Source organism: Sceloporus occidentalis, unplaced genomic scaffold (assembly GCF_023333645.1).
Source record: "Sceloporus occidentalis isolate IW3139 unplaced genomic scaffold, rSceOcc1.0.p SCAF_1, whole genome shotgun sequence".
Lineage (NCBI taxonomy): Eukaryota > Metazoa > Chordata > Lepidosauria > Squamata > Phrynosomatidae > Sceloporus > Sceloporus occidentalis.
This window is the reverse complement of record NW_028316981.1, coordinates 5,851,021-5,866,651: the sequence shown is the minus strand read 5'-3', so window position 1 is coordinate 5,866,651 and position 15,631 is coordinate 5,851,021. Positions and strand designations below refer to the sequence as shown.

Sequence of the window (15,631 nt, the reverse complement as noted above, 5' to 3'; positions counted from 1 at the left end):
GACAATGGAACAACAAAAAATATTGTATACCCAAAACCATTGTAAAATTACATATTTTAGAAATGTGTGCTTTCTCTTTTCTTTCTTTTCCATCTAACCAGACTGAGCCACAGCAACGCATGGCCAGGTAAAGGCTAGAAAGAATTCTCCCTTGGAGACTGGTGGAGTCTCTTCCTTTGGAGGTCTTCAAACAGAGGTTTTGATTGTGTCTTCCTGCATGGCAGAAGGGGGTTGGACTGGATCAGGGCCCTTGGGGTCTCCTCCAACTCTGTCATTCTAGAATTCTAGGAATTAAACTGACATAAATCCATTCCCGCTGGCTATTATTCCATACATCTGTTGCTGGTAACACAAATGCTCTGGAAGTAATTAAGTCAATTAAAACACGTCATGCAATAAGAAACTCTTATCTCAATTTAAACCTGTTGATTAGCCTACGCTGCTGCCACAAAGCAGAAATGAGTTTCTCAGGGCCGTTAACGCGGTCTCAAACTGGTTTATTTCTCAGTGTGGATTGGACCTCTGACGGGGAAGGCTAAGCATCTCACAAAACTTCAGTTCCCAGAATCCATAACACTGAGCCATGGCACTTAAGGCGGTGTGAAACTGGATTATTTCTGCAGTGTAGATACAGCCAGTGGTCCACACACTGCATAAATAATCCAGTTTGAGACCGCTTTAACTGCCCTGGTGCTAAGGAACCCTGGGAAGTGTAGTGTATTGTGGCACCAGAGCTCTCTGACAGAGAAGGCTAAATGTCTCACAATACTAAGTCTCGCCATACTACAATTCCCAGAATCCCACAGCATGGAGCCAGGGCAGTTAAGGCAAGCAAATGTTCACACACAACAAGAATGAAGGATGGGTAATACAATATTTATTATTATTATTATTATTATTTGTATCCCACTCTTTCCCCAGAACTGGACTCAGAGCGGCTTCACAACATTAAAAAACAGTACAATTGGGGGAGTACATTAAAAAGGAATTAAATTATTACAGTATTAAAACAGATAGTTATTGAGACTAGCATTCCTCCAAGGGCTAAAAAGTGATAGAGTCGTGGGCCTAGAGAGGCAAAGGAGGAGGAGTGCCCTCTAGCCGCCACTTCCGGTTGCATCTCTGTTCCTCTCCTCCTCCTCCTCCTCCTCCAATCTCCCTCTATGGAGGCTGAAGCAGCCAAGCTGCAAGAGCAGCTGGGAAGGCTCTGGTGAGCTGCCAGGTGTTTATTTGGCGGCAGGAAAAGGAGGAGGAGGAGGAGGAGGAATTGGGGAGGGAGGCAGAGGCCCAGATGGAAGAAAAGACCAGGGAAAAGGGGGAAGGAGATGGAGAAGGAGGTGGGGAGCAGATCAATGTCAAAATAAAGACCAGCCCCTTCTCCCCCAAACAGCTGGGCTGATACTTGGATGACAGAATGAGGGGGGAATACTTATCAAATTTGCAGAGGACACCAAATTAGGAGGAATAGCTAATACTCCAGAGGACAGGATCAACATTCAGAACGACCTGAATAGACTAGAAAACTGGGCCACAGCTAACAAAATGAATTTCAACAGGGAGAAATGTAAGGTACTGCACTTAGGGTGGAAAAATGCAATGCACAGATATAGGATGAGGGACACCTGGCTGAATGAAACTACATATCCAATCCCCTGCCATGCAGGAACTCTCAATCAAAGCATCCCCAACAGATGGCCACTCAGCCTCTGCATAAAGACCTCCAAGGAGGGAGACTCCACTGCACTCCAAGGAAGGAGTTTGTTCCACTGTCAAACAGTAAGGGCTGTTCAACACTGGAACACACTCCTTCCTCAGAGAGTAGTGGAGTCTCCTTCTTTGGAGGTCTTTAAGCAGAGGCTGAGTGGCCGTCTGTTGGGGATGCTTTGATTGAGAGTTCCTGCATGGCAGAAGGGGGGGTTGGACTGGATGGCCCTTGAGGTCTCTTCCAACTCTGTGATTCTAAGAAGGAAGAAAAGACCAGAGAAAGTGGGGAAGGAGATAGTGAAGGAGAAATGGGGGGGGAGGGGGGAGATCCAAATTTGGACGCATCATTGTCAAAATAAAGACCAGCTCCTTCTCATCCCAAACAGCTGGGCTAATAATCTTTATTTTTTTCCTTCCAGGATTTCCAAAAATGACCTCTTCTCTCCAAATCCTCCAAAAGACAGCACCTGCACTGCAGGAATAATGCAGCTTGACACGGCTTGAACTGCCATGGCTCCATGCTATGGAATCCTGGGATCTGTAGTTTGGTAAGTGGTTTGGCCCTCTAGTGACAGAAAGCTCTGGGGTCACAACTACGCTCATATTTGCAGCTTTGATATTTGCAGGTTTGATTTCACAGATTTGATTAATATGTTCTCTCTAGGAATATCTAGGTCCTCCAGCGCAACTCTATGGTCAGCTTTAACCAAAAGTCGCACTAAAGGACTAGAGAGAACACTCCACTAAGCATTTGTAGCTCCTCTAGCGCAATTCTATGGTCAGTGTCTCTCAGACGTTGACCACAGAGTTGCACTGGAGGACCTAGAGATTCCTAGAGAGGTGTCCTCTCAGATAAAAACACGGTTTTTCCATATTCATGGGGGTCTTGTACCCCTAACTCTAGAGAATATGGAGGTACAAGTGCATAGTTTATTCTGGGGGCCTGAGGCCACACCAATAGCCATTTATTCTGTCAATGAATTGACAGAAAGCAGCCAACTTCATCCTTCTCCAATTGCTGCTGCAATTATGGTTTGTTGTTTTCTGTCTTTTATTCCGACTTATGGTGACCATCAGATGAAGGTATAATGGGTTTTTCTTGGCAAGTTTCTTCAGAGTGGGTTTGCCATTGCCATCCTCTGAGGCTGAGAGAGTGTGACTTGCCCAAGGGCACCCAATGGGTTTCCATGTCCAAGTAGAGTTTTGAACTGCCACGGCCAACTTCATTCTTACCCAACTATTGTTTGTTGTTGTGTGTCTTCACGTTTTTGCCATGGCTGCATGCTATGGAATCCTGGGATTTGTAGTGTGGTGAGATATCTAGGCCTCTGTGTCAGATGGCTCTGGGGTCATGTTGGTGTTGTGCACTTTTAAAGTCATTTCCAACTGTTGATGACCCTATCCTGGGGTTTTCTTGGCAAGTTTCTACAGAGGGGGTTTGCCATTATCTTCCTCTCAGGCTAGGAGAGTGTGACTCGCAGGGTTTCCATGGCTGAGATGGGATTTGAACACTGATCTCCCAACACTCAAACCACTACACCACACCACAACAAACTACAAATCCCAGTTTTCCACAGCATGGAGCCATGGCAGTTAAAGCAGTGTCAAACCGCATTACAGTCAGCCTTTCTTATCCACAGGTTCTTTATCCACGGACTCAACCATCCATGGCTTGAAAACATTTAAATATATAGAATCAGAGGCGGGGTACAGACGGGCAGGGGAAGATGTCTTGGAGGTTTATTCTGCTGAATACGGAGCCTCCAGACCGCCCGCCCCGGGGGTGTGTCTCAGGTGTATGGGGCTTCCACATGGGGGGCAGTGAAGACGCCTCACCTGGGGCCGTTTCTGGCCCGCAGTTTCCATACCGCCGCCTCGGAGGACGCTGCAAAGAGAGAGGCAGCTTCTGCACGGGCGGCCAAAAATGGGGCTTTTTTTTCCTTTTGCTGGCTGGCGGATGCGCAGCTGCGCAGCTGCAGCGCTCAGCACCGGCGGCAGAAAGTCTATGTGCACATTTAAAGCGCCCAGGCCCCTTTAAACTTTTTCCCTTGCCCTGCCCAAGAACAATGGTGGTCTCCTGCCAGCTGGTGATCAGCTGGTGTTGGCATCCTTGTCCGCTTGCACGTTGGTAGTGTCACTAGCATCATGGATGCCTCCTCTCCTCTGGTCCCCGCGCTCTTGCTGAATCTGCAATGCACAGCCACAGCTGTCGCCGCTGCCATCGCTGTCCCCCTGCCATCCCCCATCACCTCCCTTGTACATATGTAAATATTTAAAGTTTTAGGGGTTTTTTATTGTTAGGTGAAAATGGCACAGGAATGTGTGTAGGGGTTCACTTTAAATTCCAAACTTTCCCCAATTCTAGCAGCGCATGCGTACATGTTGCTCTAGGGTTAGGGTTAGGGTTAGGGTTAGGGTTACGGACATTAAAATAGAGTGCAGCTGTGCTGCAGCTTCCACATCTGCATGGGATCTGATGCTCTAATTAGAGCCTCGGTGCAAACTGCGCATGTTCCAGGACCCCGACTCATTATGCGACGCAGCAGACACGGATCTTTTAAATGGGCAACTTAAATTAGCGGCGTAACAATTCTGGTGTACTGGTGCAGCAGCTTATAGACGGAGCTGCGCAGTTGCGCAGTATATAGAAAAGAAACGGGGAAAAGCAGCACCTTTTTAATGCCGCTTCTTCCCGCTTGGGGCGTGCGGGCGGCGTGTTCATGGCGGCAGTCAGGTAAGGGCCGTCTGAAGGCTATACCTTCATGAGGACATGAACACACCCCTTTTTGCCCATCTGTATCCCGCCCGAGAATCGTAGAGTTGGAAGAGACCACAAGGGCCATCCAGTCCAGTTATATAAATATATATAAATTCTAAAAACCTTGATTTTGCCATTTTATGTAAGGATCACCATTTACTATGCCATTATATTTAGTGGGACTTGAACATTCACAGATTTTGATACCCATGGGAGCTCCTGGAACCAAACACAAGCAGCTACTATGGGGGCCCTGTATTTCTGCAGAAAAATCCTAGGCTGTATAATATCATATTTATTTATATATTAAAATTTAAACAAGCTTTGCAGAGTAGAATGCATTTTAAAGGAAGGAGTGTTGTTCTGCTTGTACATTTATCCTGTTTTTAGAGGGGTTTTTTTTGTTATTTGACAATTTCTGATATTTGATGGTACTTTAAACTGATGCTTGGCTTATATCTTAAATTTGATCTGTTTGTGGTTTTTGTTTTTATTTACAGACCATGTTGGTTCTTCTTCTTGTTGCTGATGTGTACCTTCAAGCTGTTTCTGATTTATGGCGATGCAAAGGCGACCATGGGGCTTTCTTGGCAAGATTTGTTTGGAGGAGGTTTGCCATTGCCTTCCCCTGCGGCTGAGAGAGTGTGACTTCTTGCCCAAACTCACCCAAGATTCGAATAAACCAATCAAAAGATTTGAAACCTTGCTGCTTTGGGGGTGGGGGTGGCTTAGGCAGGGAGCTTTCTGACTGATAACAAGAAGAAAGGCATTACCCTGCTATGCATTTTGGAATTCTGTTTGTATCCAAACATGACATCCTCTGTCTTTGGATAGTGATTTATAACTACCGTATATATTTTACCCAAGGAACTTTGTTGTTGTTGTTGTTGTTGTTGTGTGCCTTCAAATCATTCTGATTTGCGGCAATCTTAAGGTGAACCTATCATGGGATTTTCTTGGCAGGATTTGTCCTGAGAGGGTTTGCCGCCTTCTGAGGTTGAAAGAGTGTGACTTGTCTAGGGTTGCCTATTGGGTTCCCATGGCCTAACGGGGATTTCAGCTCTGGTCTCCAGAGTCCATAGAATCATAGAATTGAAAGAGACCACAAGGGCCATCCAGTCCAACCCTCTGCCAGGCAGGAACTCACAATCAAAGCATCCCTGACAGATGACCATCCAGCCTCTGCTTAAAGACCTCCAAAGAAAGAACACCACACTCTGAGGGAGCTCATTCCACTATTGAACAGCTGTTATTGTCAGGATATTCCTCCTAATGTTGAGCTAGAATCTCTTTTCCTGTAGCTTGCATCTATTGTTCCATGTTCTGGTCTCTGCAGCAGCAGAAAACAAGTTTGCTGCATCCTCAATGTGACACCCCTTCAAATACTTAAACAAGGCTATCATGTCACTGCTTAACCATCTCTTCTCCAGGCTAAATATATCAGCTCCCTAAGTCTCTCCTCATAAGGCATGATTTCCAGACCTTTCACCATTGTGGTCACCCTCCTCTGGACATGCCCCAATTTCTCAACATCTTTCTTGAATTGTGGTGCCCAGAACTGGTCACAGTATTCCAGGTGAGGCCTGACCCAAGCAGAATAGAGTGGTGCTATTACATCCCTCGATGTAAACACTATACATTCTTCTGACATGGGATCTTTCTCATACTGACTTTTTAAGCTGCCACATCACGCTGTTGACATGTGCATGTTCCTTTTTATTTCTGAAGCAGATCTGAGGGTCACATCTTTTCCCAGGGACTCATGAAGAACATTGATCTCTGGTTTTGGACCATGAGCTTTAAATCAGTAGGGTGGGGAATGAAAACAGCCAGGTGTCTCCAGTAGTTTTACAAAGAGAGATTGGAATTGTTGCTATTAAAAAAAATACTTGGGGAGATATGTTAAGGATTTAGGTGCTTAGAGGGATGGTCCTCCATGAAAGTCCACTTGGTGACCTTGGGCAAGTCACGTTCTCTCAGCGTTGGACGAAGGCAACAGCGAATCCCCTTTGAACAAATCTTGCCATGAAAACCTGTAATAACGTTGCCTTGAATGTGTTCTCTCTCTCTCTCTCTCTCTCACACACACACACACACACACACACAATATTCAGTATCTGTTACCTGTTGGAGCAACGAAGTAACATTCCCAGTTGGCATCTTACTATTGGAGTGTAATTTTATTATGCTCTTGTTATTTATAAAAATACATCTAGTTACAAATAACCATGTTACTTATAAGCTGTTGGAATGCTACTAGTGTCTGTTGTGCTAAATCATTACATTCTCAAATTTTAATTTTAACTGGGCATACAACAGATCCTAGATAAGTGATTGCAGGCCCACTGTGTTCTTCTCCTAAATTACTCGTGTCTTTGCTTCATATGTCTTTTTGTGGGAGGAAGCTTTTAGTGGAGGGAGATGGCAACAGTCTGGATTAGAATTTCTGAATACTTTTTGCATTGTTCCACAAATAACATATCTGTTCCTTTCTCCTTCCTTTCCAAATAACAGTGTCTGAGTCCAAAGCTGAGCTCATATTTGACTACCTGAAGAGGAATAGCTGTCCATTCAGGATTCAGATGAAGAAGAGAATCTGTCAGGTAGCTACTTAAATACCAGTTACAACCGTTTGCTGTCTATTGTAGTTTGTTCATTTTTGGCTTTTTGGGTGTGTCTGAAGAGTCCTGTAGACAAACCATGGTTTCTTAGTCAGCCGCGATTTTGTGGTATTGGCGCATTTATCTCTTTTTCCATTTTCAAACTGCCTAGCTAATACAAAAAAAGTATCTTAACAATGTTGTGATAGAAATTAACGCCCTTTCTACCAACAAGACAGCCATCAACATTTGGCCCTAATGCTAAAAAGGATGCCCAAACCCACCTGCCTTGTGGCAAAGCCCCAACTTGCTGCATCTGGCATCAGAGTAGTCTGCCAACAGAGCAGCTCTCCTGGCTGATATCTAGGGTGGAGGAAAATTTTAAAAATAGATGGTAAAGGGTTGGGGTGAGGGAGCAGCCACATCCAAACCTTCCCCAACCTTACAGCATGGCTGTTGTGTCAGCACAAAGAGGCTTGAGAAGATAGTCCTAAGTTATTTTCAGTACCCTTATACTGAACATGCTTGGCCTAATGTCAGCTCAGCAAGCACTTGATCATCTTGGTCAGTTAGGATCTCACTGTGAGGCAGTGGTTCCCAAACACTAGTCACCCTGGTTTTTTTGGACTTCACCTCCCAGAATCCCTGAACACCAGCTAAGCAAGCTGCAACTTCTGAGACCTGAGGCCCAAAACACCTGGCAGACCAGAGTTTGGGAACCACTGCTCTGGATTACCCTGAATTATGTGATCCCAAAATGAAGTGGCATGACTCTCTTTCTCCTCTACAGTTTCAGGAACATGGCTGGGAGTACTGTGGAAATTTTCAAAGAGGAAGATCCCATGTCAGAAGAAGCATTTATGACCTCTGCAGGAAGCTCCCATGGCTATAGGCTTTTCCCAAGTTTCACAAATGAATGTGAGTCTCATTCTGAACTGGAGAGAGGTGTTGCAGTCTAATAGAGATAAAGACTAGGAAAATATAAATACTTCTTGCTGTAAGGGTAGGAAACTTTCTGAGCAATACTAGGCTAGAAGGGAAATATACAGAACAGTAAATACATCATTTGTGTATGCACAACTAATGTATTTGTGAAATATGGACATCCAGTCTATGTCTAAATATTTCTGGAAAAGGAGAGTCTACCACTCTCCTTTGGAGTTATCAGCAAAGAAACATTTTCTTGAACAAATAGGTTTAGCTTCCAGGATTTTTGGCTGATATTTTCAGAGTTGAACCCTTTACTTAACATTGAAGAAGCCATTCAGGGTAGAAACCATTTAAATGCTTTGAGTCCCTTCAAAGCACATGCCTCTAATTCCTGTCTGTTGGTTGTCCAAGACAGATAGCATCATCTCTTAATGTTGAATCAGTTGGGCTTGATTTGAGGCATGGATTGGTCTCTCTGCCCAGTGGTGTCACTAAAGCTGATGTCACCCCAATGTGGTAGCTCCAGTACATCAGGCCAGTATGGAACAGAATGACTCTGGCCTACATGAGGTTGATGGCGGGTGGACTGGGGCACCTCAAGGGACTGTCTACGTCCTGGTTTATTCCAGTCTAAAAGCCTTGTTGCAAGTCCTGAAGTGGTCCAGGCACCATTCAGTGATGGGAGAGACCTCCAGGAGTTTGCCGTGGTCTGCTCACAGTATCCCAGCCAGACTCCTTGCCTCTTCTGACAACTGGACCAGGTCCTTCCTAGGACATTCAGTCTCTGGGAGAGATGGTCCACCTGCTGTAAGACACGGGAGTACATTCCACACTGGAAGACAGAAACCTCCATCTGAGGTGTCATCTGGTGCACCCCCCTAGAAATGCCACTGCCAACTCTGTTCAGGGCTTGTTGGCCAGGATCCTACAGTGGCAGCCCACTCATTCAATAGAGTGTTCCATCAGCAGTTGACATTCTTGCTTCTCATATGCAAGACCTCTCTGAACAAGTGGTGGCAATAGTGAATGCCCACGGAGACCCTCTGAACTTGCACAGGATCATCAGAAGAAGGGGCATCCGATAGCAAATATCTCCCACCACAGGTGACAGTCTATTGGGAACCATTTGGGTTTTGAAAGCCTGCCTCTAGGATCCCTGGAGCCACTTCACTATGGGAGAGATGACTTAGGAAATTGCCTGTCAAAAACGACAGGCAATTTCCCTTATCATCCTTCACATAGTGCTTTGGCTCCAAGGGCCCTTGGAGCTGGATATTAAAAAACCAAGTGGCTTTTACTAGATCTAGCCTCTAGCAGGAAGTGTGAGCCAGAGGCCAGTGAGGTTTTATGCTCTGCCCAAACTGAACAAGTTGTCATTCTTTGTATTCTAGCCTCTGTCATGGATTGGTTAATTTATTCCATCATTGGGAATCCAGTCCTTCTCCCCAGTTATGTCATCTTTTTCTTTTTGTTTGCTCAGGGGAGATATGGAAGAGAGCAAATTATGGGGAAGCACATCAGATACTCGAAGTAAGTGATATGTTTCTAGACATGGAAGCATGCATTGGGAGTCAAGATAGCTTCAAGAAGCAGGAAGGATACCAAACAGTTAACGAAATGGATGAATCCATTGCTTATTTGGATACTGGCTTCTGTGAAGTGCCCGTCCATGCAAAAATACACAAAGAAGAAAGAGAGAATGAGTGCCCTGTATATGTAGAGAGCCACAGTAACACACCATGCCTTAACAAGCCTAGGAAGGCTCCTGCTGGAGAAAAACCAAAACCATTTATATGTCTAGAGTGTGGAAAGAACTTCAGTAGGACCTCAGAACTTAATAGACATAAACGAATTCACACAAGAGAGAAACCATTTAAATGCTTGGACTGTGGAAAGAGCTTCAGTCAGAGTAGAAATCTGACTTCTCATCAGAGGAGTCACACAGGAGAGAAACCATATAAATGCCTGGAATGTGGGAAATGCTTCCGTAACAGTGGAATTCTTACTACGCATCAAAGAAGTCATACAGGTGAAAAACCATACAGATGCTTAGAGTGCGGAAAGTGCTTCAGTCAGAGTGGAATTCTCACAGTACATCAAGGAATGCACACAGGGCAGAAGCCATTTCAGTGTCTGGAGTGTGGAAAGAGATTTCGTCAGCTCATACATCTTACCTCTCATGAAAGAATCCACACAGGAGAGAAACCTTTCGAATGCCTGGAATGTGGAAAGAGTTTTCGTCAGCACATACACCTTACCTCACATAAAAGAACACACACAGGAGAGAAACCTTTTAAGTGCCTGGAGTGTGGAAAAAACTTCAGTCAGAGCTCACATCTTATTAGACATGAAAGAACCCACACAGGAGAGAGACCATTTAAATGCCTGCTGTGTGAAAAGAGTTTTGGTCACAGCTCAGAACTTGTTAGGCATGAAAGAACCCACACAGGAGAGAAACCGTTTAAATGCCCAGACTGTGAAAAATGCTTTAGTCGGAGCTCAGAACTTATTAGGCATAAAAGAATTCACACGGGAGAGAAACCATTTAAATGTTTGGAGTGTGACAAAAGCTTCATTGATAGTACAAACCTTATTAGACATCAAATAAGCCACACCGGAGAGAAACCATATAAATGTCAGGACTGTGGAAAGTGCTTTAGTCAGAACCGAAGTCTTACTGCCCATCAACGGACCCACACAGGAGAGAAACCATTTAAATGCCTGGAATGTGGGAAATGCTTCAGTCAGAGTGGGATTCTTACTGCACATCAAGGAATGCACACAGGACAGAAACCATTTAAATGTCTAGAGTGTGGGAAAAGGTTCCGTCAACATATACATCTTACTTCGCATAAAAGAATCCACACAGGAGAGAAACCGTTTCAGTGCCTGGAATGTGGCAGGAATTTTCGTCAGCACATACACCTTACTTCCCACCAAAGAATCCACACTGGAGAGAAACCATTTAAGTGCATGGAGTGTGGAAAGAGCTTTAGTCATAAATCCATCCTTATTTCTCACGTACGAACCCACACGGGAGACAAACCATTTAAATGCCTGGAGTGTGGAAAGAGCTTTACCTGGAGCACGCTCCTTATTAGACACGAAAGAACCCACACTGGAGAGAAGCCATTTAAATGTTTGGAGTGTGGAAAGGGCTTCAGTGAGGCTTCGTTACTGAATAAGCATCACAGACGTCATGCTGGGGAGAAACCATTTAAATGCTTTGAGTGTGGAAAGGGCTTTTTCTCCAGCACACTTCTTATTCGTCATCAACGCATTCACATAAGAGAATACCCATTTAGTGCCTGGCATATAGGTAGAGATTCGGTTGGAGTCCAGAACTTATTAGACATAAAAGAATTCACTGAAGGAACAATTCTTAGTCATGATCAGGGTGTGGTAAATGCATTTGTCATGGAGTGAACCTCAGAAAATTCCAGAAGGAATTTAAACTGAAGGAACCCTGAATACGTTTGCACTGTAGTGAGAACTTCAGTAATGAATCAACTTTAAATTATGTCAGATGTCAGAGAGTGAGATTATTTCTGTTGTGGGGAAAAAACTTCCATTGTTTTACCAAACACATTTTACACACAACTAGTTGAGTAGGGTGAGGTAAGGTAAACTTGCATGAAGTGGAATGAGGCAGAACTGTGTAAAGATATTAAGAAAAGAGATTTCAACAATTCTTTTGCATGCAGTGTCATAAATGTTTTTTCCAAGCACTACACTCCTTGTTTCCATGAAAAATCTACAGTGGAGTGGAGAAATTCTGCTAATTTGTTTTTGTGAATAAAAATGTCCTCCCCCCTCCCCCCGGTGTAAACCGAGAACCAGTGTTTTCCAATTTGGTATTCTCCATGCAAGTTGTTTGTGATATATAATGCTCCTTCTCTCTTACACCATGTATGCAGTTTGCAGCATCCTAATTGTTGATCTCTTCAAATGCTTTTGTCTCCATTTTGTCATTTTCTAAAAAAATTTGCAATATGGCGTTCACTTCTTCTGGAGCTGGTTGCTATTTATGCATACAAGAACACTACAGAAGAAGAGGCTAGTTAGTTCATTACAAAGTTATACGGTACCCTAAAAACTATTATGTTTATTGTAGACTAAACTTTTGTAAGCAAGAGCTGAGTTGCATTTTGTGGTTGCAATGGACAGAGCTGTTCCCTAGAGCCGTAGCCCACAAATACATATTTGGACGTATCTCTGTTTCATCAGTGGAGAGGGGATTTCTGGGGGCTCCTGTCTTGTGGCAAAAAAGAAGTTAGAGAACAGAAACTGACTCCTGTGTTAATGGAAGGCTTAGAAAATATACCTGCCAAGAAGCTAAACAAAAACTTTATTATCTCTCAACAATAAGAAGAAAACAGACAAGAGAAACTCGAAACTCTCAAAATAATTCTGACTTAACTGCATAATGGCACTACAGACTAACTGAATATCATTACAGTTTATGGCTGAGAATTGAGATTTTTTTTTTAGAAATGTTGGGAAATATATTTGCAGAAGTTGCCACTGGCTATTGTACATTTTTTCCTAGATAGACATGAAAATGATACCAACACAAAGGCCCTAAAGTGACAGCTAGACAGCATCCATCATTCAGTTTTCCTTCCCAAATACCTATCTATAATACCTGGAGGCTGCACCTTGCGGGCATTTCCACTCTCGGATAGGCTCCCTTAACAATCAGACTTCACTTTTAACTTTTAACTGTTAATTTCTTGAAGGACATGGATTAAAGGATAGGAAGGGAAACTGAAAGTTGTGAGTCTGGAGCTGATACAGGCCTCAGGCCAAAAATCCAGAATTTTCCCTTTGAAGACTAATTCTAGAATATTCACAGAAGGAGACATCCTTATAAATTCTATGATTCTATGAAATGTCTGAACTGTGAGCAATAGTTTTTACAATAACCAACTTCTTATATATGGTCAGGACATGAAAGAAAACATTCATAGAGGCCACCTTCAAACTTGTGGAATATTTTACCACATATTTGTATTGTTTTTATTCCTCAACATAAAACAGTCCTGGTCACAGAGGCAGTTCTTTTGCCAGGGAAGTGATTTAAAAAAAAAAGCATGTGGTAAATCTTCATTTTAGAATGTATTTTCTGCTGAGCCCGTTTTCCGTTTGCATTTGTGCAACCGTTTTCTTTAATAATGCAACTGCCATGGGAAGGTGCACTATAAATTTTCCACAGCTGAACTCAAGGGGGAATTTTCTGACCTTCCGGATCATAATGTTGAACTGCAACTCCCAGCACTCTTCACCCTTGATTGTGCTGAGAAGGGCTGTTGGGAATTGCAGCCCAACAGTCTTTGCAGGGTCAAATGATTCTCACCCTTGCCTAAATGAAGTTGCTAGTCCCGACTGGATCAGACACACTGGGCAATATCACACTATATTGTAGTGCTATTATTCCATGTTAACTGCTAGGGATGCCTCCTGTGGAATTCCGGGATGTTTAGTTTAGTGAGGCCTAAGAAGTCTCTGGCTGAGAACTCTAAATGCATTTCCCTAAACTGCAAAGGAGGCAGCCATAGCAGTTACAGTGAAATAATAGCGCTATAGTAGTGTGGTGAGAGATCGTCCATTGAATAAATAGAATAGGGGCTCAGTGGGATTCATCTTGGCATCCTGTTAGTGACACATGTGTACATTCCTTTTTGGATGGGGCAAAAAGGGCTATGCAGTTGTCCTTGTGTGCTTTCCAAAATCCTCCTGCTAGCTGCCAAGCCTTGGAAGGCCTCCGTTGCTTGTCACTGTCAGAATTGGAGGCAATTCAAAATCTGGCTGGTCTGGGTTCCTGGGGGAAGGAAAAGGCAAGTGAGAGCATGCCTTCCTTTCTGTTCTCACCTGTGTTGAGACCAGCTGCTGCTCCTTGAAACTTTATGAGATTTAGCAAGAGAGAAGTAAATGCTTTGAGCAGAGACACTACTAGCACAAGCCTTGCTTCATAACAGACGAATTGCACAGTTAAAGGGGGGGGGGGGGAAGCTGTATTTATTTGTTAATATGTTTAAAATTTGTAGTAGCCCACACCAGTTGTGGGGGCAAGATGAGACAGCCCTCTTTCAGTTTTTTCCCCACAAAGAAAGAGGGATAAGAAGAGGAATGGAGAGGTAATTCAAAGGATTGAGGTCTTTTTGATGGTGCCACAAAAAGATATTCAGAATCAATTACTTGGGGTTTCTTGGAAGGTAATATGCTGGAGTATGATGCTATGGGTAAACCAAGAGCAGGAAACTTGCAGCTCTCCAGAAATGGCAGGTTACCATTCCCATTATCCCTGACTGTGCTGGCAGGTGCTGATGGGAGTTGGAGCCCCGCAATAGCTGAGATCTTGATATCCTCTCACTGCTGGTATGAGCAGCATGTAACATAAGTTCAGAGTTTCCTCCTCTAGCGAAAGAGAGGTTGCAAGTCATTGGTTGCTAGTGGTGTGAGTAAACATGTTTGAACCAAAGCGGCTGAGCCTCTTCTTGCTCTCTCGTTGGTCTGGGAAGCACTTCTTTTTGTCTTTGATGTGTGGTTTCTTTTACAATAAATGTGTGCTCTGTAATGTCTTTAATCATTTGATGATTATGTCCCTTTTTATAACCTGTTGATGACCCCCTTTCCATTATTTTAGCATGGGTTGCATGCTGTAGTTCTCTAAAGGTGGCTGGACTGCAACTCCCATCATTCATCACCATTGATTTAATACTAGGTAGGGATACTGATATGGATTATCAGGAAAAAGTAGATCAGCAATTTTTTTTAAAAAAACGGGTTGATGGGAGTTGTAACCCAACAGTCCCTGGAGGGTTGCAAGATGCCCATCTTGACCTACAGGATGGACAGGGATCCTGTGGCCATCCATACACAATGGAACATAATTTCTAGTTAGCCATGCAGATCATGACTGATGGGAATTAAATTTAAAAAATGCTTGCCCAGTTACAGGTTCCTCACCTCCTGGTTTATAAGCTTAAAGGAAGCAGGTTTTCCAAATTATTTCCTAATCATTTTGGCACCAAACATTTCGTTAAAATGCATTGAAAACATGAGTGACACAGCACTTCTTTATTCAATAAATATCCAACTTGTCTTGTTCTTGCTCATAGTGTGGATTTGCCACTTTGAAAGACTTGTTTACATTAAAGAGTTGGAAAACATATTTGTTATATATGTATATATTATGGAAGAAATGTATTCAGGCCTTGGCTAACTGGGGGACTGTCTGAACGGGCTCAAAAAACACAACCCCACCTTGTTTTGAAACCTACTTATTTAGATGATGCATGTGGTCAAAATGGGAAGAAAACAGAGCCAAGCCACACTCCGGGGTAAACACCAGAGCAATATAACTCTTGGTTTGCTCTGCTCCAAGCTGGAAAGTGCAGACTATTGCTCTGGTGTCTGGACTGCATACCGCTGTGGAGACAGGAAGGGACTGGTGAGCTGCTGATGCCATTGCTGTCCATAATTTCATATTGCCTTCCTGTTAATCGATTGCAAAAGTAGTCAGCCTCACCATTGACCCATCACACACAGGTGAAATGATGACAAACACAAGGGCACTTCCACATTACAAAAATAAAGAGGCTTGATATCCACTTTATCCCCACTGTCATTCCCTTCT

The 15,631-nt window shown here is 43.6% G+C and overlaps 1 protein-coding gene across 3 annotated transcripts; it reads left to right on the top strand.

Moving 5' to 3' along the window:
- Positions 1–830: 830 nt before the first annotated feature.
- On the top strand, positions 831–14,573 carry LOC149320491 (uncharacterized). Of its 3 annotated transcripts, none has more exons than XM_089500968.1 (5): positions 831–865; positions 2,124–2,252; positions 6,977–7,065; positions 7,853–7,980; positions 9,473–14,573. In XM_089500968.1, exons 4-5 carry the CDS (start codon positions 7,863–7,865, stop codon positions 11,416–11,418), a joined length of 2,064 nt encoding a protein of 687 aa, XP_089357094.1. In that variant the 5' UTR covers positions 831–865; positions 2,124–2,252; positions 6,977–7,065; positions 7,853–7,862; the 3' UTR covers positions 11,419–14,573. The 3 variants fall into 3 exon arrangements, with proteins under 3 accessions (XP_089357094.1, XP_089357079.1, XP_089357086.1); XM_089500953.1 differs by lacking the exon at positions 831–865 and adding an exon at positions 1,146–1,210; XM_089500960.1 differs by lacking the exons at positions 831–865; positions 2,124–2,252 and having other exon boundaries at positions 6,683–7,065.
- The last annotated feature ends 1,058 nt before the right edge of the window (positions 14,574–15,631 follow it).